The following is a 25734-nucleotide window of genomic DNA, read 5'->3' as shown; positions in this document are numbered from 1 at the left end:
CCATTGTTTAGGTGGACGGTCTTGAGTCCATGTAAGCATGCATCCAATGCACAAAAGAACAGTAATGCTGAGGTCCTGATCTCAATCCTGTAGAAGATCATTGGAAAAAGATTAACTCTGCCAGGAAAGAAGTCCTGCAAGTGTTTAAGAGAGAGTGGGAGAGACTGTCAGCTGATTTCTGCAAGAAGCTTCTAGCTGTCACAAACATTTGGAGAAAGTCATACTTTGAGCAGCAAACTATTAAGTAAGCCCGCCCCAGTCTATGTGCTCGCAAACGTGCCTGAGGACGGACAGAAAGAAGCCATTGTTCTTTCTGGAAGGCCGGGGACGCTGCCGCTGAGTGTGTGTGATGACATCATAGCATCGTGTAAACATGCACAGCGCATTAGAATTCCACAAGCAGCACACTTGTCAATATGAGCTTCTTCTGCCCCTCGTCGATCGTCTCGATTGATTTATTTATTTTTTTTTGGCGCTGCAAGGTCACAGTGAGATGATAAGAAAAGTCATCGGAGACGGGGAGATCCACTTTCACTTTCCTGGAAGCGTCAACGCTCTGGTTGCTACGGCAACAGTGATCGCGGATCATTTCCTGCTAAGCCGGTGTCGGATGTCGCGTGTCGGGACGTGCGGTTTCGTCATCTTGAAGCACTTAGCGAGCATCTTTGAAGTGTGTGTGTATGTGTGTAGGTGTGTTTTCTCTCCTCTGTTTCCTGTCAAGATGAAGAAGTTTATGGAAAAACTTCCGCCTGGCATTTCGCAGCCGACTTGACCTTGGACCTTGTGTTTGGCGCTCGCCAATGAATGTGAGTGAGCGAGTTTGCGAGAGAGAGTATGTGAGAGATGTTGCGCTAATGACCCATTTGATTTACCTTGACCTTTGACCGCAAGTGTCTTAAAGCTATTCCTGTCACACATCAGCTCAGCACTAAAACATGTTAACTTCTAATACTGTATGTCTTAAATGTATTTGAACTCAACTCTTACTGTGTCAAATATTGAAATGCACTGAATTGCACTTTCACAGCAATTTTTTAATGGAGTCTCAACATTATTGTTTTTACTACATATTTTATTGCAGGAGTACATTGAACAATCATGGTTACAAAAACAACCAAGAAAGAAGACATTCATAATTCAGCTAAGCAACATAATATTTCCTATGAAAAGAAATCCAAAAATATGTACAGGACTTTCAGACAAAGCATCAGGAAAGAAGAAATGTAGTCGCTTGGCCCTTAAAAAATAGTCTTACGTTACTCTTACCCCCAAGTGCTTTGCGTTTTTCCATAATTAATAGTAAATAAAATGCAGCGTTAATAAGTCTGAATAACAAAAGACGGAATAATTACAGTAATCAATTAACACTATAAACAATTTCAACACTGTGTACGCAATGTAAATGAAATCCATAACAATCTATAGAAATCCAGTATTTTCCAAAGACCTTTTTTCATTTCGGCTCAAAACTAAAATAACTCTGGAGTAGAATAAAAAATAGAACAATAATAACATTAATATTAGGTTATTAGTCGATAGCTGATTTTTCCCGTGGCTTGCGAGCTTGCTTAAGTATTATACAAATTATGAAAAAACAGTAGCACGTTAACGCTCTTTTTGCTTTTTACAAACTGCAGATCTTAAAATTATATACTGTATATTTATGTGTGTATGTACTGTGTGTGTATACACTCACTTGCCTGTTTCTGAGTTTCATTCATTGCAGTACAATTCTTTTAGTTAGCTATCACGCCTGGTAACTTGTATGTAAGAAAACAAAGTGAGCTTGACAAAAACAAACAAGTATGGACATCTCAAACTCTCCGTGAGACGACGTCCACAAAGAAGCAGCAAAAAGAGTACTTGTCATCTGTTTTCCTGAACAAGTCAGTGGTGTGTTAAGACAGGACCGCGAGCCATGCTATCGGTCGTTCTCCGTGCCCCGCCCCCTCCCTCTCAAACCTGGTTGGTCCGCGCCACTCGGGCTTTTGGTTGGTTTGAGGGGCGCTCGGATGGAATGATTCTGCTGGGTTTTCTCTGGACGTGCTCGCGAGGAGCAGCAAAGTGGGAGCGACGCGACGTTCAAAACTAACACGACGACAAGACAAGGACGAGCAGCATTTACATGTCGAGTGGGCCTTTTTTCATCACTTGCTGGTGTTTGTGATGCTAGCTGTGAGCAACTGATAGTTGTCAACGTAAGCGGCGTGTGCTAGTTTGCTTACGATACGTTCCCGCTTCAGCAACTTTCCCATGAAATAATCTAGCAAATGAGCAGGCAGGGAGATTTAGCCAATCGTGAGGCAGAAACAACCACGTGCCATCTTTCCAACAGCAAAGGTGAGCATTTTTAAACCGAACAAAATTTCATCCAAAGGTGATTGGGAATGCAGTTGAACGTTAGACTTTAGTTTTCGTGGGAAAGTAGTCAAAGCAAACAATCCACAGACAAAACTGTTCAAAGAGCCAAGCTCACATTTTACTTTTGATTTGGGGGAAAAAAGAAAGAAAGAAAAGACACTGCCTCCGGATGACTGGATCTTTGTCGCCCCCGTTTACCCTGCTACAGTGACTGGCCAATTTGGATTAAGCAAAATCCCCAAAGCCTTTGCTTCCTGTTCTCCGTTACCCTGTTTGATCCATCTTGCCTATCAACGCCTCATTTCCCCCTGCACCCCATGACACGTTCCAATGATATTCCATCACTTTTTGTTGAGATGAGAGCAGAATCCTTATGGCAGCCATCTTCTTCCTCTCCCGTGGGAACAGGAGGTGAAAACGTTCCTTTTAGTCCGAAAATGTGGCGTCCTTTTCCCTCCCTCAATCACCCCATCACCGGCTTCACACGGTGGCTCCGAGCAACTCCTCCGACTTGGCCATGATCTCGTTCTGGTTAGAGTCCAGGCCGTAGAACTTGACCTTCAACCCATCCACCGGGTGGACCACGGGCACGGTGACCACACGGGGGAAGTGTCGCGTGGCCAGCTCAAAGCGGCTGGTGCTCGCCAGCTCGATGGCCAGGATGCGCAGGAAGAGCGTGGCCAGCTGCTTGCCCAGGCAGGAGCGGACGCCGCCGCCGAAGGGTAGGTAGTGGAAGCGCCCCTCCTTGTCTTCGCCACGCTCCTGGCTGAAACGGTCGGGGTCGAAGGTCTCCACGTCCTTGAAGACGGACGACGTGTCATGGGTGTCCCGGATGCTGTACATCACACTCCAGCCCTTTGGAATCTGCACCCCCTGCAGGCCGAAAGGCAAGAAAAAAAGTTTCAAAAGCCACTTTGGAGAGATAAAACAGATCCTCAGAACAGCGCCCTTCCCAAATTCCATCCATCCATTTTCCTGACCGCTTATTCCTCAAAAGGGTCGCGTTGGGGTGCTGGAGCCTATCTCAGCTGGCTGTGGGCAGTAGGTGGGGTACACCCTGGACTGGTTGCCAGCCAGTCGCAGAGCACATAGAGACGAACAACCATCCACACTCACAAGCACACCTAGGGACAATTCGGAGCGCCCAATTAACCTGCCATGCATGTCTTTGGAATGTGGGAGGAGACCGGAGTTCCCGGAGAAGACCCATGCAGGCACGGGGAGAACATGCAAACTCCACCCAGGAAGGTCGGAGCCCGGACTTGAACCCGAGTCCTCAGAACTGGCGGACGTGCTAACCACTCACCACCGTGCCGCCCCCTTCCCAAATTCTCAAGTAAATTGAGTTCAAGTTTAAAACAGGTTCCATACTTACGTCGAGTTCAAAGGTCTGCATGGCGGTTCGATAAGCCCCTGAGACGGGCGTGAAGAGCCTCAGAACCTCCTTGATGACGCAGTCCAAGTACTTAAGGCTGACGATGGTGTCCAGACGCAGCTCGCCCTCGGGGCACAGGCGGCCGTTGTGGAGGAATCCCCGCACCCTCAGCTCCTCTCGTAGGCGCTCCAGGACCGGCGGGTGGCGCAGGAGCTGCATGATGAGTGAAGTACTGGCGCTGGCCGTGGTGGCAAAGGCGGCAAAGATCAGCTCGATGGTGGATTCCTGCAACAACGCGCAAATATGTCGTGTTGGCATTCGCGGGAAGTTTGCAAACGTGACGTTTTGTTGGCGGGAAGCAGCAGCCAATGGGATGGATAAACAACACGGACGCTTTCTGCTGTGTGTGTGATAGGGCCTCCCCAGTTCACTTTCAGTGTGTGTGTGTGTGTACAGGAGGCCTCTTTCAGACCCTCCAGGGGGAGTGTTGACTTATTTTTGGCCCTGGACTTAACCCAGAAACCACATGGAGAGAGAGAGCGAGTTGAGTTTCCACAGAATTCCTCGGAATGACTTGAATAGGTAAACAGAGGGTGTGCCCGTACGCCCACTGCGAGCGCGTGTGCGCGTCTCATGTTCTCGCTCTTGCTCGAATGATTGATGAGTGACGCCACAAGTGCGCTTGTGTGCATGTGAAGAACTTTCAGTCCCAACCTTGAGCTCCTGCATGGTGAGCTCGGCGCCGTTCTCTTTGGCGCTGTCCATCAGGACGTCCAGGGCGTCGCTGTAGTCTTTGCCGTGCGTGCACAGCGGCTTCTCCCTGATGGCTTTCTCGATGCTTTTCTGCAGCTTGTCGCGTGCTCGCAGACCCTGCACACATACGCAAGGACATGCAAAAATCACATTCAGTCTCTGAAGGCAGTTTTCCTGGTACAAGGCACGGCGTACGTACCTTCCGGTAGCCACTGAAGGGCATGTCGATGGGCAGGCTGAAGAGGTTGTTGACAAAGTCCTGGAAGGTGGAGAACAAGTGCCTCATCTCCTCCTCTGAGACTCGGAATCCCAGCAGCACTCTCACCGCCATGGTGAAGGACAACCGCTGGCTTTCCCTGATGAAGCATTCCCATTCAGAACAGAGCCTATGGGTTGTTGCTCGTGGGTGGGTTTTACCTGTAGACGTTGATGGGCTCAGGGTTGGAACTCCACACTCGCAGGCTCTCCTGGATTACCTGCTGGATTTTGGGCAGGTATGACTCCAGGGCCTCGTGGCTGAAGACTTTGGCAAATACCTGCGTGCACGGATGAATGGAGACGGATCAGCATTACGGGGGGAGCAGTTCCGAGCAGCACTGTAGTACAGACTCGAGTCCAGATTCGACAAGTTTTTTTGTTGCCTCAGACTTGACTCGGACTCATTGGAATCGCAAAATATTTGTATCGACTCGACCGAGTCTATGTTTTCATTCCTAAAAGTTAACGTCCTCTTTCAAAAGAACCTTGAAATAAAGTTTTGCAGATGTTTAAAGTAGACTAGCATTGACTTGGACTCGGATCTTGATTTGGACTCGATAAGGCGGACTTGACTCCAGCCCTGGATCAGAATATTGGTGCCTTGCTCAAGGACACAACAGCCATGGATCAGGTGATAATTGTACATGGATGCTCCCATTTCCCACACATTCTTCTGTTGGTCAATGGCAGCCATCTTAACCGCTTTACCACGGCTGCCCCCCCACACATGAGAGAAAACTCTTTTTCTCCCTCGAGTCAGCACAACTGCAACATTGTTTATCCGCCGAGATGATTTACAAGTTTATTTGACGCGCAAAAATGCTGACGGCATGATGGGAAATTTACACAATGGTGGAATCATTTCTGTACATTTTTGCAAAACTAGGTCTCCCGCTGACTTGTCATGACTTCATGACAAATAACTGATTACACTCTTGAATATGTTTGTGGTTGTGGGAATATAATTTGTTTATTATATCAGAAGATTATCGTTTTTAATTCATTTTAACCTACACGCTTGTGTAGCATTAGCAACATGGTAATGGTTTTACAGTTTCTCCTCTGATAGTTTATAAAATAACATTGTCTTCATTTATTTGATTTTTGCCAGGTGACACGACGCCACGACGTAATCTTGTGACAACTAGTGCAAGATCGCCGGAAATAATCCAGGTTAGGAAAAAAAAAACACACAAATGTTTGTTTGAGGTGTCCGAATTGGGAATCTGCATCATTTTGGGATGTTTTTGGGTGGGGTGTTGGTGGGGGGTGCAATTGTTCAACAGTCATTCTGCCACACCACAAAAACGTGACTGTCTTTCTGTAGCCTGAGGCGTGCGCACACATACACACAGTGCGGTATAGTGAGCGACACACAGACACAGTGGTCCTAATAACGTCCATATGTCTTAAATTATGTGCTTTAAGTGCTGTGAGCTGCTGGTTCCTCAAACATGTAAAGACCCCTTTATTCCTCTCGCCGGCCTTCTTTTCCTTCGTTGCTGCCTTCGCCCAACCTTCCATGATTTTTTTTTTTCTATTTTCTTCTCTACTGACTCACCTGATTCTATTTTTTGCTCTACTAATGCCCATCAATCAGTCAATCACTCAATCAATCAAACTTTATTTGTAAGTGCTTTACATGAATTAAAATAAACACCCCTTAAAAAATGATCCTGTACAAATCTTTAGATTTACACGCAGAAAAGTTAAAAATAATACCTTACTAGAGAACCTAAGACTGGGCACAGATTTTCCAGGAGAGGAAACACTCGAGGGAAACTTCCATGCCGCCAATCTATATTTGACTGACTTCTTCACTTCTATTTTGTACTCCACTGTCACCTGACGTGATGCATTACGTTTGATATTGTCGTAACGTCATCGTGTTCTTGGACATGCCCATTGAGGAGTCGGGATGCATGCACGTGTGAAAGGACTAGTTTGCGTCTCACGTGGCAGCCCCCTCTACTGGCTCCAGGCCTGCAGGTGCAGCAGCCTCTCTCTTGAGTTGCTCCCAAATTCAAGCAGAGCCTTAATCTGCGTCCTTATTTCATGCTTGGCTCCTGACTGAGCGAAGGCGTTTACATCACAATGACACAGGATGTCGCCACCTTTTCCATCTCTCGTCTGCCATGTTTCACAGAGCGCGTGCTCAGGTCGGTGCACGTGCGTGTGTGTCGGGGTCACCCGCAGAAAGCCCCTCTTTGTGCCTTTCTAATCAGGGGTCATTACATGAGGTTAGTGCAGAGGGTCTCCAGGGAGTTGAGAGCCAAGATTAGAACCCTGACTTTAAATCCGAACCGTAGTTTGAAACCCTAAATTTGAAACGCTGGCACACAATCTGCAGGCCCGATCAGAGCCCAGATTAAACCCGGCTGACCTCTCGTGGCCTCGCCGTCCCCATGTGCCGCCCCACTTGACCCCGCCCACCTTCTGGAGGACCCGGCGGGAGAAAGTGAGAGGCTGATTTACAGGAAATGCACTGGATTACGCCTTAATATGTGTGCTTGCGTGCATGCGTGTGCGTGTGTGAGTGAGTGTGAGCAAGGTAGGTATTTGCCCTGGGGACGAGGGGGTAATGGCAGTAAGTGGCTGATTACCTGAAATTGTCCTGGCGAGGAAAAGATGGCGGAAAGAGAGATAATAGGTGGCGTCAAGGAGGAATTAAAGGGGAAGTCAACCCAAAAATGTTTTTGACAATATGTTCTATGCAGCCCCGCTAGTTCTGATTGTTTGTGGAATATGAGACAAGCAGCAAAAGCCGTCCATTTTGCCACTTATGGTCAGCTAAAAGATAACGGTACAGTTGCTCGTGTAACTACTAGGGCTGTAACGATATCCAAACATCACGATACGATATGAAGGTCACAATACGATAATTATCACAATATTGTGGGGCGTTGGTGATATTTAAAAAAGATCACAATATTGTAAAATATAGAGCTCATACAAAAAAAAGCACAATATTTTGCTTTTGTACGTAACAGCAATGCATATAAACCACCTACAATCTCTAAAAACAATATAGAGGCACTTACTTGGTAATGCAAGCACACATTGATCGCTTCACAAGCAAATTAGGCTCCCCTTCATCTGACAATTAGCATAGATTTTAAACATAGAAGGCCAAAACATCCCTAATGAAAATTAAATTGCACTAATAAACTAGCCACTAGAGGGTGCTGGAACTGCACAAATGGAAACCAACCTGACTTTTTTTTAACAATGTGTTCCTTTTAAATATTGCGAACATGACGACGACGATATTGTGGTAGTTTTAACATCACGATATCACGATATTGTCCTTATTGTGACATAACTAGTAAATACCAATCACAGCCCACCTATTTTCTGACGCTGAGCCGTGATTGGGTGTTATCTGAGCACTGAGCAATTGTGATGTCATTTTAAGTCGACAGCAAGTAGCAAAACATAAGATGGATGAAAACAGGTGGATTTTGCTGCTTAACTCACGGCCACATTGTAGTGCTGGTTACCAATTATTTGGATTGAGCAGACGTGCAGAGACTGAATCAGAGTACGGCTTTAATTATTAGAGGAAATGCTGTTACGTGGCGTGCGTACTGACCTTCCTCCTCTTGCGGTGGATATCGCCAATGCTGTTGGCGAGCGAGTTGGGTCCGAGCAGGGCAGCGGTACTCTGCGGCCAGTCCACCGTCACCAGCGTGTGCTCGCCCATGAGCACCTTGCGCACGTTCTCGGCGCCCGTCACGCGGATCAGCGGGCGGCCCAGCAGGTGGGTCTTGAACACGTTGCCGTACTTTTGCCTCCGCGACGCGTGGAAACCCGAACCCTGCGTGGGAGGGAGGTGGAGAAACATCCGGGTCAAGTGGGTCACGCCGTGGTCGTACACAACGGACGCCGTTTCTCGGCTGGAAAGAGACATTTTGGACTCATGCCCTGTAAATGGGGCTGTGTGTGCGCGCGCCTGAAACAGCTTACACACAAGTACGTTATTCACACACACGTGTGTGGTGACACGTATGCTCGCAGCAAATTCATAAAATTCACAAAAATGTGCAAAGTAAACAAACATGGCGAGGCTGCAGTGTGACAACACTAACTGGTTTGACCTTGGAGGCCTCTTGGGGGAAGAGATATGTGCAAGAGTCACACGCACACACAGACTCAGACAACTACATGACGACTGTTTGGTGTCGAACATTTCTCTTATTTCCTTGTTTCTGCATCTTGTTGTTGCAGCCCTGTAATATTTGGTAAAGTAACACTCCAGTCCAGCTGGGGGCAGCACCTCTGACCCACTTGCCAGGCCAGAAAGAAAAATCAATGTAACATTAACACTCAATAATACTGTATCGTACTTCATAAAAACATGTAATTCGTCTAATTTAATAGAATGTAATCAGTAGTTCGTTCATCATCATAATTTAATTATGCTATTATGATTCATATTGAGATTGTGGAATATGAATTAAGCAGCAAAATCCAGCCGTTTTTATCCATTTCAGGGCACTTATTGTCGACTGAAAATGTCATCACAGTTGCTCAAGGCTCATGCTGTATTCGAGGATGGTCGGAAGTCGGACTTTTCCGAGTTCATACCAGGAAGTGTGTACGGGAACGCCCCGGAAATTCCACTCGCGAAGTCGGGGGGGGAAAAAAAACAAAACAAAAACAAGGACCCCGACTTCACCGGCAAACTACAATGTGACGTCACTCTGAATGGCAATTTATGCGAATATAAAACTAGGTGGGAACTGGGAAAAACCAACTCGGATATATCCGACTTCCGACCATCAGGTAACGACCAATCACGGCTTGCGAACGTCACATGATCATAATCAGGGAACAGGTGAGGCGTCATTGGTCGTTACTTGAGCCCTGAGCATCTGTGATGTCATTTTCAGTCGACAACCCGGTGGCAAAATGGCCGCCCCGTGAGATGGTTAAAAAAAATAGGTAATTTTGCTTTATCTTTGTATGCCTGAGTCAAAAACATAATAAAAATCTCTAGTAGGAAAGTAGTAGTTTGTCATTTTTTTATTTTACTTTGCTTTGATAACAGTTGGCACTTACCAAGCGGTTCAAGAAGGGGGCAAATGGTTTTTCACAGGCCATTTGAAACATTTTAGGCGTGGGGTGGAGTTTGTCCCTAACCCCCGCGGATCGCAAGGCTTCACTCTTTTTTATTATTATTTTTTTTTTTTTTTTTTCCCCCCCCATGACTCCCACGTTCCTGTCACCCGCAACGTCGCCTTACACCAATTGAGCCCAGATGCGGCTAATTAGCATTTTGTAATTGAGCTAACCCGCCTCAGATGTGTGCGCCTTCATGAGGTGTCGACGTCTTGTCCCCGCCGCCGGCGCACTCGTAAACGTGACCCCCCGCAACCCTCCCCCGAACCTCCGGTGAATTTGTATTTTTCATCCTCAGCACATTATTTCGACTTCAAACTACTGATCTGAACTGTTTTCACAGCTACTGTATACTTCCTCTTTTTAACTACACGCATGCACACACCAGGTTGGTGACTTGCCTCTGGAGCTCTCGGGGTATGTGTGACTGCTTGTGTGTGTGCGTGTGTGTGTGTGTGTGTATGTGGGGGTGTGTGGGTGTGCGTGTGTGGGTGTGTGGGTGTGTGTGTGTGTGTGTGTGTGTGTGTGTGAGTTGTTTTCCAAGCTACATTTTGCTGCCACATGGATGTAGAGTGGTTTAGTATGTCTGCTTGGCATGCTGACCTACACGCACGCACACAGTGGAAGGGGAGTTCCTTCAGCAGCCAGACAAGGCTCCCTTTCACACTCCCAAGATACACCATCAAATTGATGCGCGTGCGTATGCGCAATACGTCGCTATATGATTTTCCATTTATTTTTCTCCATTTTGACTTTTCCACACACATTTTTTGGCTGCGTCCAAAATGTTTTCATGTCTTGTTCCTGTGTGCGTGGAGGCGTGTGCACGGGGTGTGGTGTGGATGACATTTAGCTTAAAAAGGTGAGAAGTCGACTACACCCCCCCCGTCCCGAATCTGGCAATACGCACAAAGACACAGGCACACGTACACACACAGCAAGCATGGAAAAGTTGTGATGTAATGACGCCGCTCGTCTCTCGCAAGAGAACGTAACCACATACAGGTTTTCGTGCACACACAAAATTGAAGCGACACGCACAGAAAAGCCCGATCGCCTCATGGGCGCACCTCCACAAACTCGAACGGCAAAATAATAAGTGAAGGAGAACATCCCAGAAAACGTCTCTCTGCCGTGCGCACACGCCCAGGGTCCGAGCAGCGCTAAAAATACCCGCGTGTTCTGTTGGCCTTGGCCCGCCGACGAACCTGCACCGGGGCCTTATAAATGTCCCCTTTGTAGCGCCGTGGAAATGTCCAACAAATGACTCTTTTTATTAGGCTATGACAAAAAAACACAGCTAATTATGTTGACTTAGATCTGCGTGCGTGCGTGCGTGTGCGTGCATGTGCGTGTGACATATCGCGGTGATGCTGAGCAGAGAGACAGTGGGGGTTCGTGTTATGGGGAGAAAAGGGGGTACTGAAGCGGTGAATGAAAGCGAGAAGCGAAAGCTTCAAAAAACACGCACTCAAAATAGCAACGTCAAGTCAAGAAAGGATGTCGTGTGACGATTCAAGTCACCATAAAGCAGCACAGAAACACTCAAAAGTATTTCTACTCGTATTTCACAAATACGCTGAGTGGTGTGGGAGAGGTGTAGGAGAGGCCAAAGAAAAAAACAGTTAGCTTAGAAAGAGTCACAGAGGATAAAGAATATATGCCTTTTTGAGTATTGTTATATTGTCTCTCTTCTTTTAAGTCGGGTTGCCAACTCTCTGAAAAATAAATAAGCGATGCCTCGTCAACAAGGATGGCTGACCTGATTGCCTTCAACCTTGCTGCTGTGGTTTTTTTGTAGGTGTTTTTTTAATTTTTTTATTTTTTTACTATTTAAACCCGAGTTGAATAGGATGCATATTTTTGAATGATATGAACACATAACCCCACTGTTTAACAAGTGGGACGGTATGTGCTGCTTTGAAGACCCCTTTTTTCTTTTATCACTCAGTTCCGTAGACCCCAAAATTATGTTTGGCAGAGGCATCTTAATTCTTTAATCAAAAGTATACAGGATTCCTCCTGTAAAAATCTGCAAACATTATAATTTATACATGTATTTAAGTCAAGTTGTAAAATGTCTCAAGTCCTCTTGTTTATATTTACTAATTTAAAATACTCATAAATCACAATGTTTCTACTAAGTACGATCTCAAATGTTCTCCAATCTCGATACTGGTAGTGGTAATATGGCAGCCTCTCGGCATCAAAAGTCTTGGCCAATCGGCTATCCAGTTTTGCGTACAGATCAGTGTCGTGACTAAATGTGCTGTCCGCTCATTGGTCACATAGTCTTTGGAAGGTTACCGTAAATTGTCACGTAAAGGGCACTGTTGTTTATAATTCCATTGACATTTTTTGGACTATTTTTGATTCTCACGGTATTACGGGACAAAGGTCCTTTGACAATAGGGGACGCGTACTTAAGTTCTAAATATGGAACGATTCCGTATTCCAAGGGACGGTTGGCAACCCTACTTTTAACTTATGACTACATAGACGCTTTTTGTTAGCCCATCTATGATGTTTCCCATTGTATATTAGCATTGTTAGTTGACTTGTGCTGACCATATTTGTATTTTATTTAGTGTAACAGTAAACTTCAGTTGAATGACTTTGTTCTTTCCGCAATGACCCGAGTAGATGATGGTAGTCCGGAGTTTCGAACCCGCCACTCGGCCTGATTGACGCCTGAAGCCAGAGTGGGCGAAACGAAGGTTAAAAATGAGGTGGGGGGGGGGCGGGGGGTTTGGAGGAGGAGGAGCAGCGTGAGGACAAGGGGGCGGCCAAAGGCTGCGAGGGAATTCCTTCCCTCTTTTCAGCTGTCAATCATTCAGACGCTGCCAGAGATGCCAGGGAACCTGCGTGTGCGCGCGCGCGCGTGTGAACGCCGCGATAGGCCCTCGATTGGACAATGACCCGCGTCGCCTTGCGGTCACGCCGTCACATCAGAAAGAGAAGAGGAAGGAAGGAAGGAAGGCGAGGAGGCGGGAAAAGAAAAGGAGGAAGGCGGAGCGCGAGAGTGTGGCGGTTGAGGAGGAGGAGGAGGAGGAGGAGGAGGCGGACGGATTAGCGAAGAAGGGCCTCGGATAGTTCAGCCAGAACACGAGTAGAATGCGGCGAGGGGAAGAGAGAGCGAGAGCCTTGGCCCCTGACCTGAGGACATTTTAGAAAAGGAGATTATGCTTGTTGAAAACGCTCTAAGCGCTCACCCCGGGACCCCCGCTAATACCCCCGACACACACACACACACACACACACGCATACACTCTGCGGCAGCGAGGCATGCTCCTTCGCCACAAACTAGTTTGCTCAAATGCAGAAAAGATGGTAGTGAGGTGGTATTAATTGAACTTCTTTAATTCAGAGGTTGGTTTGGAAATACATTATCGTCTGAAGATAGTAGCTGAAAACGTGCTAAGACTGACAACTATGTGGTACTTAATTGTGATACAGCATTCGGCTACTTTTCAGTTTTCCTAATTTTTTGGTGCATCCAATGATGTGGCTACTTTAGAGTGCCCCGTTATCAGGCATAAGTGCATGCACGTAATGCAGAGAATGGTAGAAGAGTGGAGAAAAAAAAACATTGTATAAGTCTAACTTGACCGCCAGCACGTGGATCAGAACTTTGCTTTGACGTGGCCACGTCAGAGTGCCTCGTTGTCACCCGTGAGTCTACGCATGGCACGGAGAGATGTTGGAAGAACAAGTTTTTTGTTTTTTGTTTTTTAAGTTTAAAGTCAGACTTGATAACGTATGGACCGGGGCTTCGGACTGGCATGGCCATTTTAAAGCGCCTCATTGTCGGCCATGAGTGCACGCACATCAAAGTAAGAAAGGTGGAAGTAACAGGAGGGAGAAGGGATTTAGTTATTTTGTTTTTATCTGACTGCATAGTCAGCATGTACACCAAGTTCTCGGAAATATATAGGTGAGGCCAAATAGTGTGAATTTTTGGGATTTGATTGACAGTTGAGTATTGCGTAGGGCTGTTTGAGAGGGAGAAAGGGCTTCATTTTTCACAATTTTGATTTTTTTTTTGTTCTTTTTTTTAGACACTTTGCAGGACATTTATTTTCACTTCACAGGGACTTCAAGTACAAATGTTTCAGAATTTACTATCAAGGCGTCAATCTTGACTGACTTTACCTCTCTCATTTCTTCGTGTTGTCATCCGCGGAGGTCAAACAAACAAACCAATTTACGTAAGAATCAAAAGTACAGGCATTTGTTTCCAAATGTCGGGAGTAAAAGTAAAAACAGTCGAATGTACTTCCCACCACTGCTAAAAGACACACACATCGGGTCCCAAACTGAATCCGAGCTGCTGCAAAAAAAAGTCTACAGTGTGCGCGTAACCACAACCATGCCATGTAGCGAAGTAATGGAACCTTCGACGGCGAAGCCAGCCATCACACAGACGCACGACGGCGGCGGAGAGTTCTGGTCCGTTTCAAACATCTCCTGTTGCCCGCGTCCATGTGGTTTGAATCTGTGTTACGTTGTAATAGCCGGGGAAAAGTTGCCAACTTTTTTTTTTTTTTCTTCCCCTCGCCGATACGAGGGCGTCCGCTTTTGTTGACACGTTCGGAGATTCGATTTGAAAAGGAACGCCGGCGTTCGTTTGACACTTTTTTTCGGGGTGAGAATTTGGAATGTTCTCATCAATGGGTGTCAAATTGTGTAATCATGTCATCATATTCTTCCATATTTTTAACAAACAAACTGAAGTTGTGGAAAATAGAGGCAAGCAAATGTCGTGTGCATCTATTGTCCAAATCATGTTCAAGCATTTGGTGAAAATAAAAGTCTTGCAAAACAGATTAAGTGAAGAAAAATTGCCATATTTGTGCAGAAAACAACAAATTCATTTGGTAAAAAAAATAAACAAATTAGAATCACTTTTAGTTTATTTTGTGGGCCATATAAAATAATGTGGCAGTCTGGATCTGGCCCCGGACCTTGAGTTTGACACACCGTTCACGTTTTGCTTTTGTGTAAAGAAAATGAAAAATGAAAAGTGACCTCCACCAAGGCACAACATGAAATATCAGATCACAGAGCAATTAAGAAAATTGTGCACTTAAATATCATGTTTGCACTTTTTGTGTTTTTTTTTTTGGGGGGGGGGGGGGGGTGCATTTTTTTTTTTTTTTTTTTTAAATACCATGAATTGGATTTGGTTGTCATGAATTTGGCTTCTAATTGTATTTCAATTTGTTTTTAAAAATCTCTCTCAGGTTTAATGTTATGATTGTTTTCATTTTACGTCATGTTTCTGTTCATTTGATTTTGACAGAAAATCTGTCCCGAAGTTTGTATTTTTCTTCACTTAACCAGTTTTACGATTATTTATTCACAACAAATCTCAGATTTATATCAATTGGACAATACTTAATATGTGCTTGTTACTATTTCCTATGACGTCTGACTTTAAATTTAATTGGTCTATTAGTAAAACGTTTTACAGCAATTCTCCAGTATTTTGTAATAATGGAAAGCGGTTGAAGTCCATTGAACAGCTTGAATGATAAGTGGCTTACACACAGAGGTTGAAGTAATAATATAATAATAATAATAAAGTAAGGTTACCCAAAACTGAAAAATAACTTACATTTGAGACATTTTATACAAAAGGGTGCAAGACTTAAGTGCCTTTGAACTCGTCTGGAATAAACTGGGCAGGAGCGACACGCGTTCCAAAACTTTTGACTGGTAGCGTTTAATAAGAATGAAATGTAGAGCCGAGAACACAATGACGTAATAATGGAGCCCGAAGCAGAATAAAACAATTGGGGGTTCCCTTCCACCATGTTTTATCTGTTTTTTTAAAAAGGAAGAAAAAAAAATGCGCGTTTTGAGCGTCCCACGGGGCCGGCTATGCATTTATATGACTTTCAACCTCTGAGGGGAGAGCCCAACTCCGAACCAAATTGAGCATCTTCTGCCTCCTCCGACCTGCCAATCAAAGCACGGCGGTGCAACGTGTTGCGCGCGCAAAAGAACCGACCAGCAAAGCGAGGAGCGAGCCGGGCAGGCGGTCGCCGCTTACCTGCAGGAGCCAGTGGCACGTCTCGCCGATGAAGGGGAAGCCCATGGAGCCCTTGGGCATGGGCAGCTTGCACTTCTTGTCCCGCGTGGCGGTCCAGCGTAGCTGCCACAGCTGCTGTGACACGACGAGCAGCAGCGCCACGCACAGCGCGCACGCCGCCAGCGTGGCCAGAGCAGACAGCAGGTCGAAGGTGTCGAAGAGCATGCTGGGGCCGGGGGTGGGGGGGAGACGCGACGAGCTCCTAGCAGCCGGACCACCTCATGCCGCTCGCATGAAGGTGAAGATGATGATGACGACGACGAGGAGGAGGAGGAGGATGCTTCGGCTTGCTGCTTCTGTGGGCGCGCGCGTGTGGGCGCACTGTGCGTGTGTGCGTCAGTCAAATGAGTGTTTATATAGCGCGCAGGCAGCGGCCAAGGTCTCCCCCCTCCCCGCCCCTCTGCTCCACCTCCTTCGGCTCCTGGAGGACCCCCACCTCACCCACATCCCCCTCTCAGGAGGAGGAGGAGGAGGAGGAAGAGGTGCGCACCCGCCGTGTCAACATGTTGAACTCTAGTCACCTGCGCACCGGAAGTAAGCCAAACAAACGTCAACTTTACAAAAGTCGCTCTCTCGATGCGCAGCTGCGTCAACCGATGTTTGAATCCGACCGAGCGGCTTTTGTTGGCCTCCTCGAGTCGGAGGAGCGCACGACCCGGCTGAGATAACTTCCGCTCAGGATTGGCGCTACAGATGATAAATGGACTGGAATCCATCTTGTGTGACGCGCCAGGGGCCACGCCGTAGGTGCGCGCATGCACGGGCTTTTCAACACTGCATGTGTGTCTTTGCGTCACGCGCATCTTTCACTTCGCTCATGCTTGCTGTTGTGATCGAAGCGCAATGTCGCCGCCTGGTGGCAACTAAGCACACAGCAGGGCGCCAAACATACCAATGTACAGTATAATTACTGTTCCTCCTTGTAGTATTATTGTTACATGTACACAATTAGCACCGCATTTCATCATAACATTCTTTTTTAACAAAATTAATTCATGGAAATTAATATAGTGGAAATTAAATATTTTAGGATCAAACTGTAGTTCAATTGATGTGAAGAATTGATATGGTAGGGGGGAATCTCAAAGCTTTTTAACTTAGTCAGCCATTCCAATACAAATTTCTCATAGGGAAAAAAAAAGAACTTAATATTGTGACATACTTTATGATGTATTGTAAAAAATATGTACATATTTTTTTTTTTTTTGTATATATCTATTTGCTTTAACTTACTCTGCTGTTGCTTTATTTACTGCTTTCCCTGGATAAATGTTCAGTAAAAAAAACTGTAGAAAAATTAGTACATGTTGTACAACGCATGTTCCATTTCGGGCTTTCACTCATGAAAGACGGCAGCATGTTTCATGTCAAGTTTATAGTGCATTTTAGGATAGGAGAGTAGTATTTTGACAAACATCACAGATTTGTTTCAGGCTTGTTTGAGAAGACAAAGTCAGTGATGTTTTTTTAATTTTTGTCATCAGGTGCAACATTCATCAGGATGCCTTCCACCACTGGGTGTGACTCCGCCCACCACCAACAAAAGCTAAGCACCATGAGGACTTTGGACATAAGGTAAAGGTAGGAAAAGCTCTTCATCCTCATCCTCGGGGTAATGATGACACGGTCAGTCCCGTTCAAGTGTTAGAACATTTATTGTGCAGTGAAAAGAACCAAATCCCCGTTAGTGTGAATGCATAGATGTCCCTTTTATTCCGAAGAGCGGTGCGCGGGTGTCCATCGGGCCGGCCGTTCAGGCGTGGTGCTGCGCGATGAGGTTGCGCAGCTGCTTGATGACGGCGTCGATGAGCTTCTGCCTGTCGCGCTCCGTCTTTCGGAACTGCGCAAAGACCACGTTCTTCCTGCTGCTCTCCCGCATCCTGACGCGCAAACACAAAGCGCAGTGTTGTACGCTGAGCAGTTGGATTTTGGAAAATTAGGCCTTGATAGCATTTTGCTAATCACCAGACATGTTCAGTATAACGTACACATAAAAGTCTGAACTATATGCAGTTTTCTTTAAACATACTTAACTATATTCATCATTTCATATGTAACTAAAAAGTGAAGCGCGGAGAGTCTGTTACCAAAATAATCAGGTGCCGTCATTGAATGCGGTGAGTGATCATTGCTAATTGCCTCTCAAAGTATCCACACACTTCTTATTCTTGCCCGTTTTCTGTCCTAGTGAAAATCTGCTTCTTCCTTGACAATCGCACCATGTTTTTGTGGTACAAAAAATAAATAAATAAATAAAAAAATTAAAAAAATAAGGCTGCTAAATTAAATTTTTTCACATTGGTCCATTTCAGTTGCTCAGTGTGTGGCAGGATTATCATGCATATTTTTGGATTGTGAGAGATAATCGTAGTACCCTCCCAAAAAAACACACACAAGCATGGGTACAACATGCAACTTTGACCAACACGGTTCATATGCGTGTGAGCTGTGGCTGACAACAGCTCTACTAGTGCGTTTGTCAAATTCGATAAACGGCTGAGTGCATCAGCATCTGTGGCTCTCCTTGCCCACATGCGAGGGTATCAATACCTTAACTCATTCACTCCCAGCCATTTTCACATTTCGCAACCCTGTTCGCTCCCGGCTGTTTTACTAGATTTTGACTGATTTTGCAAGGCCTACAGAATATTGTGTTCTATTGCTATAAAAGCATGGAACCTATCAAAAGAAAGATTAAAGTCTCTTCTTTCATCAGGGAAAAAAGTATGTTTCTATCGGTTTCCGTTTTGCAGCAATTAGTATTAGAATATAGCTAAGTTTCAGCAGTTTTCACAAATCTATTTAAAATTGTAAGTAATTGAGCTTTTTTTCTACATGGCCCTGGTTGATCTCCTTTGCTCTGCTGCCACCTGCTGGCCGTTTGTGTAATAACTACCATTTCTGAAACCGTTCTTTGCAGCTGAGAAGCTGCATCAAAGCCTTCTGTATGCTTTCGCATAAAAAACGTATAAATACGTCTTTGGGACACTTGGAACATTAAAAAACGTGTTTATACGTTATTGGGAGTAAATGAGTTAATTGCGCTTTTTTTTTTTTTTTTTAACTTCACTTCAAACGGCAGCACGTCAGAACAAACAGGTCATGTTCACACGACTTAGTAGTTTGTGCGTACATGCCGAAAACAATACTCACGGCTTCGACAACCTGCCGGCACGTGACAAACACAAGAAAGAGAAAAAGGACGAGCTGAGAGCAGAGCGCACGGACGGACGGGCGGGTGGGCGGCACGTGAGGACGAGGCCGCGAGGGGCCGACTCACTTCTCCAGCAGGGCCAGCGCGGCGTGCGGGTTGACGCGCAGATACTTGCAGCCGGATTTGCCGTAGTCGGCCAGGTAGCTGGACCAATCCCATTGCGTGAACAGCTCCAGCAGCTGCAACAACAACAAAGGACAAAATAAATGACCCACATTTCAAAGTGTTGCATAACCCGCCGCACCCCCCCCCCCCCCTTTAACCCCGGGTGCGCACGGTCTCCGCCTTGAAGAGCAGCGAGCCGGGAGCCCCAGTGAACTCTGGGTAACACCAAACACACAAGAGAGAAACCATATGTGAGCGAGGGATGAGAGAGGACGAGGGGGATGCAGAGGGATGGCGAGCGAAACCACATGTTGGGGGAAGGGAGTGGAAATACGCAAGCCACTTGGACGGCAGCCGCCAGTGCCTTTGAGCGGGCGAAGCGCGCGGCGTCACGCCGGCGCGACCGCTTGCAAACAAAAAGTGCCGCAAGACGGCGGTGAGGAGGCAGGAAAGGTACAGGCAAGTCCTTCTCTAAATAAAAAAGGGTTTTGTTACATGTGTAGTGGAATATTGGTGAAATATCTTTTTCCATTATTTAAATATTTATAATTGATTCACTCTAAATAATAAATTATACAAATCTTAATGAATCAAAATCACCAAAAAATAAAATGAGCATTACTTATACCACCAGTAAATTAATCTTTTGAATTCAAAATACATACATAGGAGTTAAAAATAGAACATTTATTTGAATAAACAGTTACTTCTAGTCCGAGTTCCCATAATGCATTTCGATGGAACTTTGGAGAGCCATAATATATTGTGTACAGCAAGGTTATTTTAGTTAACTCAAACTAAGGAAAAACTAAAACTAAAATTAAAAAGAAAACTATTTAGTAAACGAAATAAAATAAAAAACGAAAATGCTTCTTAAAAAAACGTAAACTAACTGAAACTACATTTTATTTTTACAAAACTAACTATAATTATAGCAAAAAATGTCCATTTTAGTCTTTGGTAAATTAATTTAACGCATGAGCCTTTGGGGATGATTTTAAATATTATTTTAATTAGATTAATTTTGATATTAACCGGAATAAGAATTTTTGAAAGTGTGTCACACAAAAGTAATGTCATCTAGCAGCAGTCGATAGAAAAGCACCTTCAGATGACATCGCTGCTATGGTGTTTTTAATATTTCACACAAGTAATGCACATTTAAAAAAAAAAAAAAAAAACTAATACTAAAACTAACTACACTAAGCATTTATTAACTAACTAAAACTAATAAAAACTAACAGAACCACCATACAAACTAATTAAAACTAATTAAATTTGAAAAACAAAAACTGAAAACGAAATAAAAACTAACTAAAATGAAAAATTCCAAAACTATGATATCCCTGGTGTACAGTAGACTCTCTTCTTTCACCAGAAAAAAAAAATTCTACCCTCCACGACGGTGAATTAGATAATTGGTTAATTAGATTAATTAAAAATACATAATACAATAAGATTTTTTTTTAATATACTATGAAAAATGACTGTACATACACATGCAAATTTATGGTTGCCAACCTGACAAAGATGGTTGCGCAAACAGGACGCGGGGGCACGCAGGTGCTATCGGGCCGGCCGATAGCGCAGAACAATGACCCCGCCGCTGAAGCGGCCGTCCCGTCCCCATCCCCGTCCCGTCAGGCGGGCCCCCGAGCGGCGCTGTTGTCATGACCACTGGCTGACCCGTCGTCACGGCGATAAGGCCCGGCCACAGACGGGGCAGGAAGTTGAGGCGGGGGTCGAGAAGAACGCGCCGCGACCTCTCCCACACCGGCGCAAGCTCGAAGTCATAAATCCCGCCAGATAAGAGCGCGCTTTTACTTTCCGCCGTCATCTCGGGCGCCGCATTACCCCGAGAGCTGCCGTGCGCGCACGCACACGCGTGTAACACATGCGCATGTGTCCCATCAGATAAGAGAGTTGCGGGGGTCTTAAGACAAGTTTCCGCCCTCCCTGGCACCAGTGATCCCATTGACCTTCCACTGCATTGCACTGTGTGTGTGTGTGTATGTGTGTATCTCTGATATCACGTAATCACCCTTTAACCCCAGATAAATGTATATGATCGACATACAGTAGGCTACACAAATCGATATTTGGATTATGGGTGAGATTTCAGGATAAAATGCACTCTAACCTTTCCAGGTGAACTCAATTTAACCTTTAAACTTTTGAAGTGCACACTGGAAGTCACCAAGGAATTTTGATTGATTGGTCGATACACTCATTTACGCACTGGGAAGTAAAAAGAGAAAAAAAAAAGTCCGTCATAGCTTTTCCGTGTCCATCAAAATCGTCGTATCGTCCGTTTGTGAAAGCAGTCACGTTTCCGTGCGCGCGCGCAATCGGCGGGCGAGCATTTACACGTCCATCTGCTGCTCATCCTCCCTTTCGGCCGCTTTCAACCCCCACGATTGACACTACCCCCCCCCCCCACGCCCCACCAAACCCTCCCGCCCCATCGGAGCGCTCACACGCTTGAAGGGAAGTGTCGGCCTCCCGAGGAGAGCGAGGGGGAGCGAGGTCGAAAGACCACCCTGTACGTATCACTTTCACCTGACTGGACGCTTTCACTCAGCATCAACATCCCGCCGCATTCACAACCGAGGCCGGAATCGACCACGACGCCAAAAGCCAAGATGTCGGTCTTCGAGCCAAAAAAAACAAAAAAAAAACAGAAGATGTCGCATTTGCGTCCGCTTTCGCCATCTTATCACAGAAGTTTAAAAATAGATATCTAAAATTCTGCTATGACAAAGATGATGTCATTCATTCGTTTAACAGGATGTTTGCAGCTGTGTGTCTTATTTTGGACGGGCCAAGCTCGTCGAGGTAAACAAAACACCCTTACAGGGCAAGTCAACCCCAAAAAGTTTTTTCAAATACATTCTTTGCACCCCCACCAGTCTAAAAATGTCATTCTGATTAATATTGCCTTTGTGGAATATGAAATAAGCAGCAAAATCCACCTGTTTTTTATCCATCTTAGGGCTTGGCCATTTTGCCCCTTGCTGTCGACTGAAAATGACATCACAGATGCTCAGCTAACAACCAATCACGGCTCCCGTATTTTCTGAGTTTGGTCATGTGACAGTCACAATCTGAGCCATGATTGGTTGTTACCTGAGCAACTATGATGACATTTTCAGTCGTCAGCAAATGGCAAAATGGCCGCCCCCTGAAATGTGGGTAGATTTTGCTGCTAAATTCATATTCAATTTCCACAAACGCAATATTAAATCATAATAGTGTGCTCAAGCTAGTGGGGGATGTATAGAACATATTGAAAAGAAGAAGTCGTATGTACAGTAATTACACTGTATAAAAGATATTCTCTTTTTTGTACAATACAGTGCTATTGTTTTTTGGGTGGGGCTAAAATAGATTAATGGCATTTCAATTTAATACAATAGGGAAAAGTGATTTGATACATTAGTGCATTACTCGAGTAAATTTTCCATGTCTGAGCGATGCCGCTGCCGTTTTTTTTTTTTTTTTTTAAGACAGTCAAATCAATCGCAAAATCTAATCAGTCACGTTGATCAGTTTTAGAAAATCCTTCAAACGCGACACTTGACAGAGAAAAATCTCTGCGGGAGCGCACAACTAACGGGCCCGTCAGCATGATTTATCGGACGGGCGCGTACGAGGCCGTACGGGAGCGCGGGCCCGTGTGAGAACGCGGGCGGTGGCGCTAGCCAAAGAATGCGCGTGTGAAAGGGGGGGGGGGGCGCGCTGGCACATGACACATGACACATGTGAGGTATGAAAAGCTCCTTTTGACATGACGAGAAAGGCGTCAAAAACAATGAGCGGCGAGGGGAAAGAAAGCGGAGGACGGAGATGGACGGGAGGCAGGAAAAGGAGGGACGAGATGAGGAAGAGGAGGATGAAGCCGAGGCACTGCATCATCCCGACAGGCGCAGAAAGAGAAGCGAGGCGGGGAGAAAGCGGGATTGTGACAGGAGGGATAAAGGGCTATCCGTCTCTGTCCGTCACCTCATTCATCCTTGCCGCTCCGTCCTGCCGGCCCATCTGTCATCCGCTGTCACGCGCATACAAGCGGACCTCACCCTCCGGAGTCCAAAAAAACACCAACCGAGGTTCTGTTTGGTCCGATACTTCCTGTGAGGCGCCCCAATAAGCTTCCAAATTGTTACTTATTTTCGTGTTGGTCGTCGGTGGTTGTTTTTTTTTTTTTTTTTTTAGAAAATCATTTATTAGAGAGCGTTTATTTGAATAAATCATCGTTTCCGTCACCTGTGGACTTTATTGAATGTAAAATTAGGTCTAGGGCTGTGAAATGCCTAGTAACTGACGATTCGATTCGTATCACGATTCACAGGTCACGATTCGATTTGATACCGATTAATCCCGATACGAATTTATAAGTCGATTGTTGCAATTTTTTTTTTTTACTTCAAATTTAGAAAATACTAATCAGTAAACTTGTGTAAGATTTGTATCAAAACGTATTCTTTATTTATCTGAAACTTAAGTCTTATACAGGTTGTAATCTGTTTGTTTGAACAGCATTGAAATAAAATATTAAGGTTTAATGTTCCATTAATATAACATTCTTCCATGCTTAAGGTGTGAACCCTAACCCGAAGTAAGACGTTTTGTTGAATATTTTTACCTTAAAAATGGAAGTTTAAAAATCGATTCAGCCGCCTATTGAATCGATTTGAGAATTGCGCGATTTAATATCGCGAAATATTGCCGAATCTATTTTTTTTTAACACCCCTAATTAGGACACCAAATTAAAAAATAAAGTAAAAGAAAAGGTCACGATTTTGTGTTCCTAACAAGTTTGTGGATTGTGAGACGGTGCCTTTTAAAGGACGTTTGTCCGAGTCGAGGAGGAAGATGGGCGGAAGGATGAAAGCAGAAGAGGGGAAAAAAAAAAAAAAAAAAAGACAGCAAGGAACGAAGAAGACGACAACGTAGACAAAGACCTACTTGTCTCAAGTCACTGAAGGCCAGAAGCAACGTGTCACCCTGGAAGCCTGCGACCGGGCCGGCTCTGGCAAAACCTGTGGGAAAAACACAAACGGTCCACCCCCGGAGTGAGGGAAGAGAGGAGGAGGAGGAGGACAGGAAAAAAAAAAGAGAAGAATAAAAGACCTGGTTAGATTCGCTATGCATCAGGACAGATTGGCAGACAAATGACGGGCGGGAGGGGGGAGGGGCGGCTGTTCGAGTCATGTCAGAGAGGGGAGTGTGTATATGCGTGCGTAAGCGTTTCATTGTTGTGGCGATGCTGGTGCGTGCGGAGTGCGAGCGGGGGTCTCGGCGTCACTTGGCAAACAAGCCCAGCGGAGAGCCGAGGTGTCCAAACGTTTTCTTCCGAGGGCCGCATAACGGAAAAATCAGGACATTTTCATCATCTGTGACATTCTTCACCCTTAATTTAACACACTTAAAAAAAAAAAGAAAAAAAAATCCTTCAGATTTGTGAATCAGTCGATCACCGTCAGGCAGAAATCTCGTCGATTCAAAGATGGTCAATTTCAGATTTTTCCAGAAACAAATGCTATTCGTCAGTCCCCATGGCGACTGTTATTTTTTTATACATTACCAATTTAAAGTGTCACCTCAAGATTGAAAGTATTAATGTTTTTTAACACGTGAAAATAGTAATCATGTTTTGTTCAAACAAAAGAATTGGGAAGATGATATAAAAAGTAGTTTGCTTTTGTGGGGCATTAAAAGCTTTGCTTGAGTTTCGCGACTAACTAAATTTAGCGTGACTACAAATGTGCATAACTGGAAAAGATTGATATAAAACCAATTTTTTTTTGTAAAACGTTGAAAAGGACAATTTTACGTACCGTTTCAATTGTTCATTTTAGAATACAGTGTTTTCTCGCTATAATGCGGTTCACTTTTCGCGGTTTTGCTCTATTTTTTTTTGTGCAATTCTGCATGTATAAGGAATATAAGATTATAAAATTTGGTTTGAACATTGAGAATGTTTAAACGAGAAATGTGAGAAAAAGTAAATGGCTCAATAAGAGGTGTCATTTATACTAAATGTAAAACACAAAGCTAGCTACTTCGCGGATTTCATTTATTGCCGTTTTTTTTTTTTTTTTTTTTTTCGGACCCTAACCCCAGCGGAAAACGAGGGAACACTGTATGCTAAATAAAAGTGGACAGTGGGCCACAAATGGTCCCCTGGCCATAGCTTGGACACCTCCAGTGTAGCGCGATGAGGCTTTCACTTCACACAAAATGGCGGCCCCTTCGCACCGCGGCGCCGATTACACGCCTGCCATCTCCAGTGACCCCGTGACACAACAAAAGGCGGCCTTTTCTGCTCAACGCCGACACCAGCGACTCAACTTCGATTTCCTTTTTCAGTCTTTTTTTCCTTGATATTTTTTTTTAACCCCGTCTGATGTCTGTCACTTCCTTCCTGCATTATGGCGGCCATTTTTCTCAAA

At 45.0% G+C, this 25734-nt stretch overlaps 2 protein-coding genes and 1 long non-coding RNA gene across 4 annotated transcripts in view; 1 reads left to right on the top strand and 2 right to left on the bottom strand.

Moving 5' to 3' along the window:
- Nucleotides 1-25734, top strand: part of LOC144003608 (uncharacterized) — a 65852-nt gene that overhangs the window by 30565 nt on the left and 9553 nt on the right. Inside the window, exons 4-5 of the long non-coding RNA XR_013279028.1 lie at nucleotides 5859-5920; nucleotides 17447-17543. This is a non-coding gene — a long non-coding RNA (uncharacterized LOC144003608). The remainder of the gene's footprint in view (nucleotides 1-5858; nucleotides 5921-17446; nucleotides 17544-25734) is intronic.
- Nucleotides 1052-16278, bottom strand: cyp26b1 (cytochrome P450, family 26, subfamily b, polypeptide 1). The gene is made up of 7 exons (XM_077500034.1): nucleotides 15924-16278; nucleotides 8340-8564; nucleotides 4907-5025; nucleotides 4689-4845; nucleotides 4451-4606; nucleotides 3737-4021; nucleotides 1052-3234 (listed from the first exon to the last, which is right to left on the bottom strand). Exons 1-7 carry the CDS (start codon nucleotides 16125-16127, stop codon nucleotides 2842-2844), a joined length of 1539 nt encoding a protein of 512 aa, XP_077356160.1. The 5' UTR covers nucleotides 16128-16278; the 3' UTR covers nucleotides 1052-2841.
- The window catches only part of exoc6b (exocyst complex component 6B), a 25242-nt gene continuing 17106 nt past the window's right edge, over nucleotides 17599-25734 (bottom strand). The window contains exons 20-22 of one of the 2 annotated variants that reach the window (XM_077500029.1): nucleotides 24248-24321; nucleotides 19243-19355; nucleotides 17599-17842 (exon numbers count right to left, since the gene is read on the bottom strand). In XM_077500029.1, coding sequence (XP_077356155.1) covers nucleotides 17716-17842; nucleotides 19243-19355; nucleotides 24248-24321 — 314 coding nt within the window. In that variant the 3' untranslated portion in view covers nucleotides 17599-17715. The remainder of the gene's footprint in view (nucleotides 17843-19242; nucleotides 19356-24247; nucleotides 24322-25734) is intronic. The other variant, XM_077500028.1, reaches the window with a different exon arrangement.

This window comes from Festucalex cinctus, chromosome 16, assembly GCF_051991245.1.
Source record: "Festucalex cinctus isolate MCC-2025b chromosome 16, RoL_Fcin_1.0, whole genome shotgun sequence".
Taxonomy (NCBI): Eukaryota; Metazoa; Chordata; class Actinopteri; order Syngnathiformes; family Syngnathidae; genus Festucalex; species Festucalex cinctus.
Note: the sequence above shows the minus strand (reverse complement) of the source record. Positions and strands in the feature narration are given on the sequence as shown.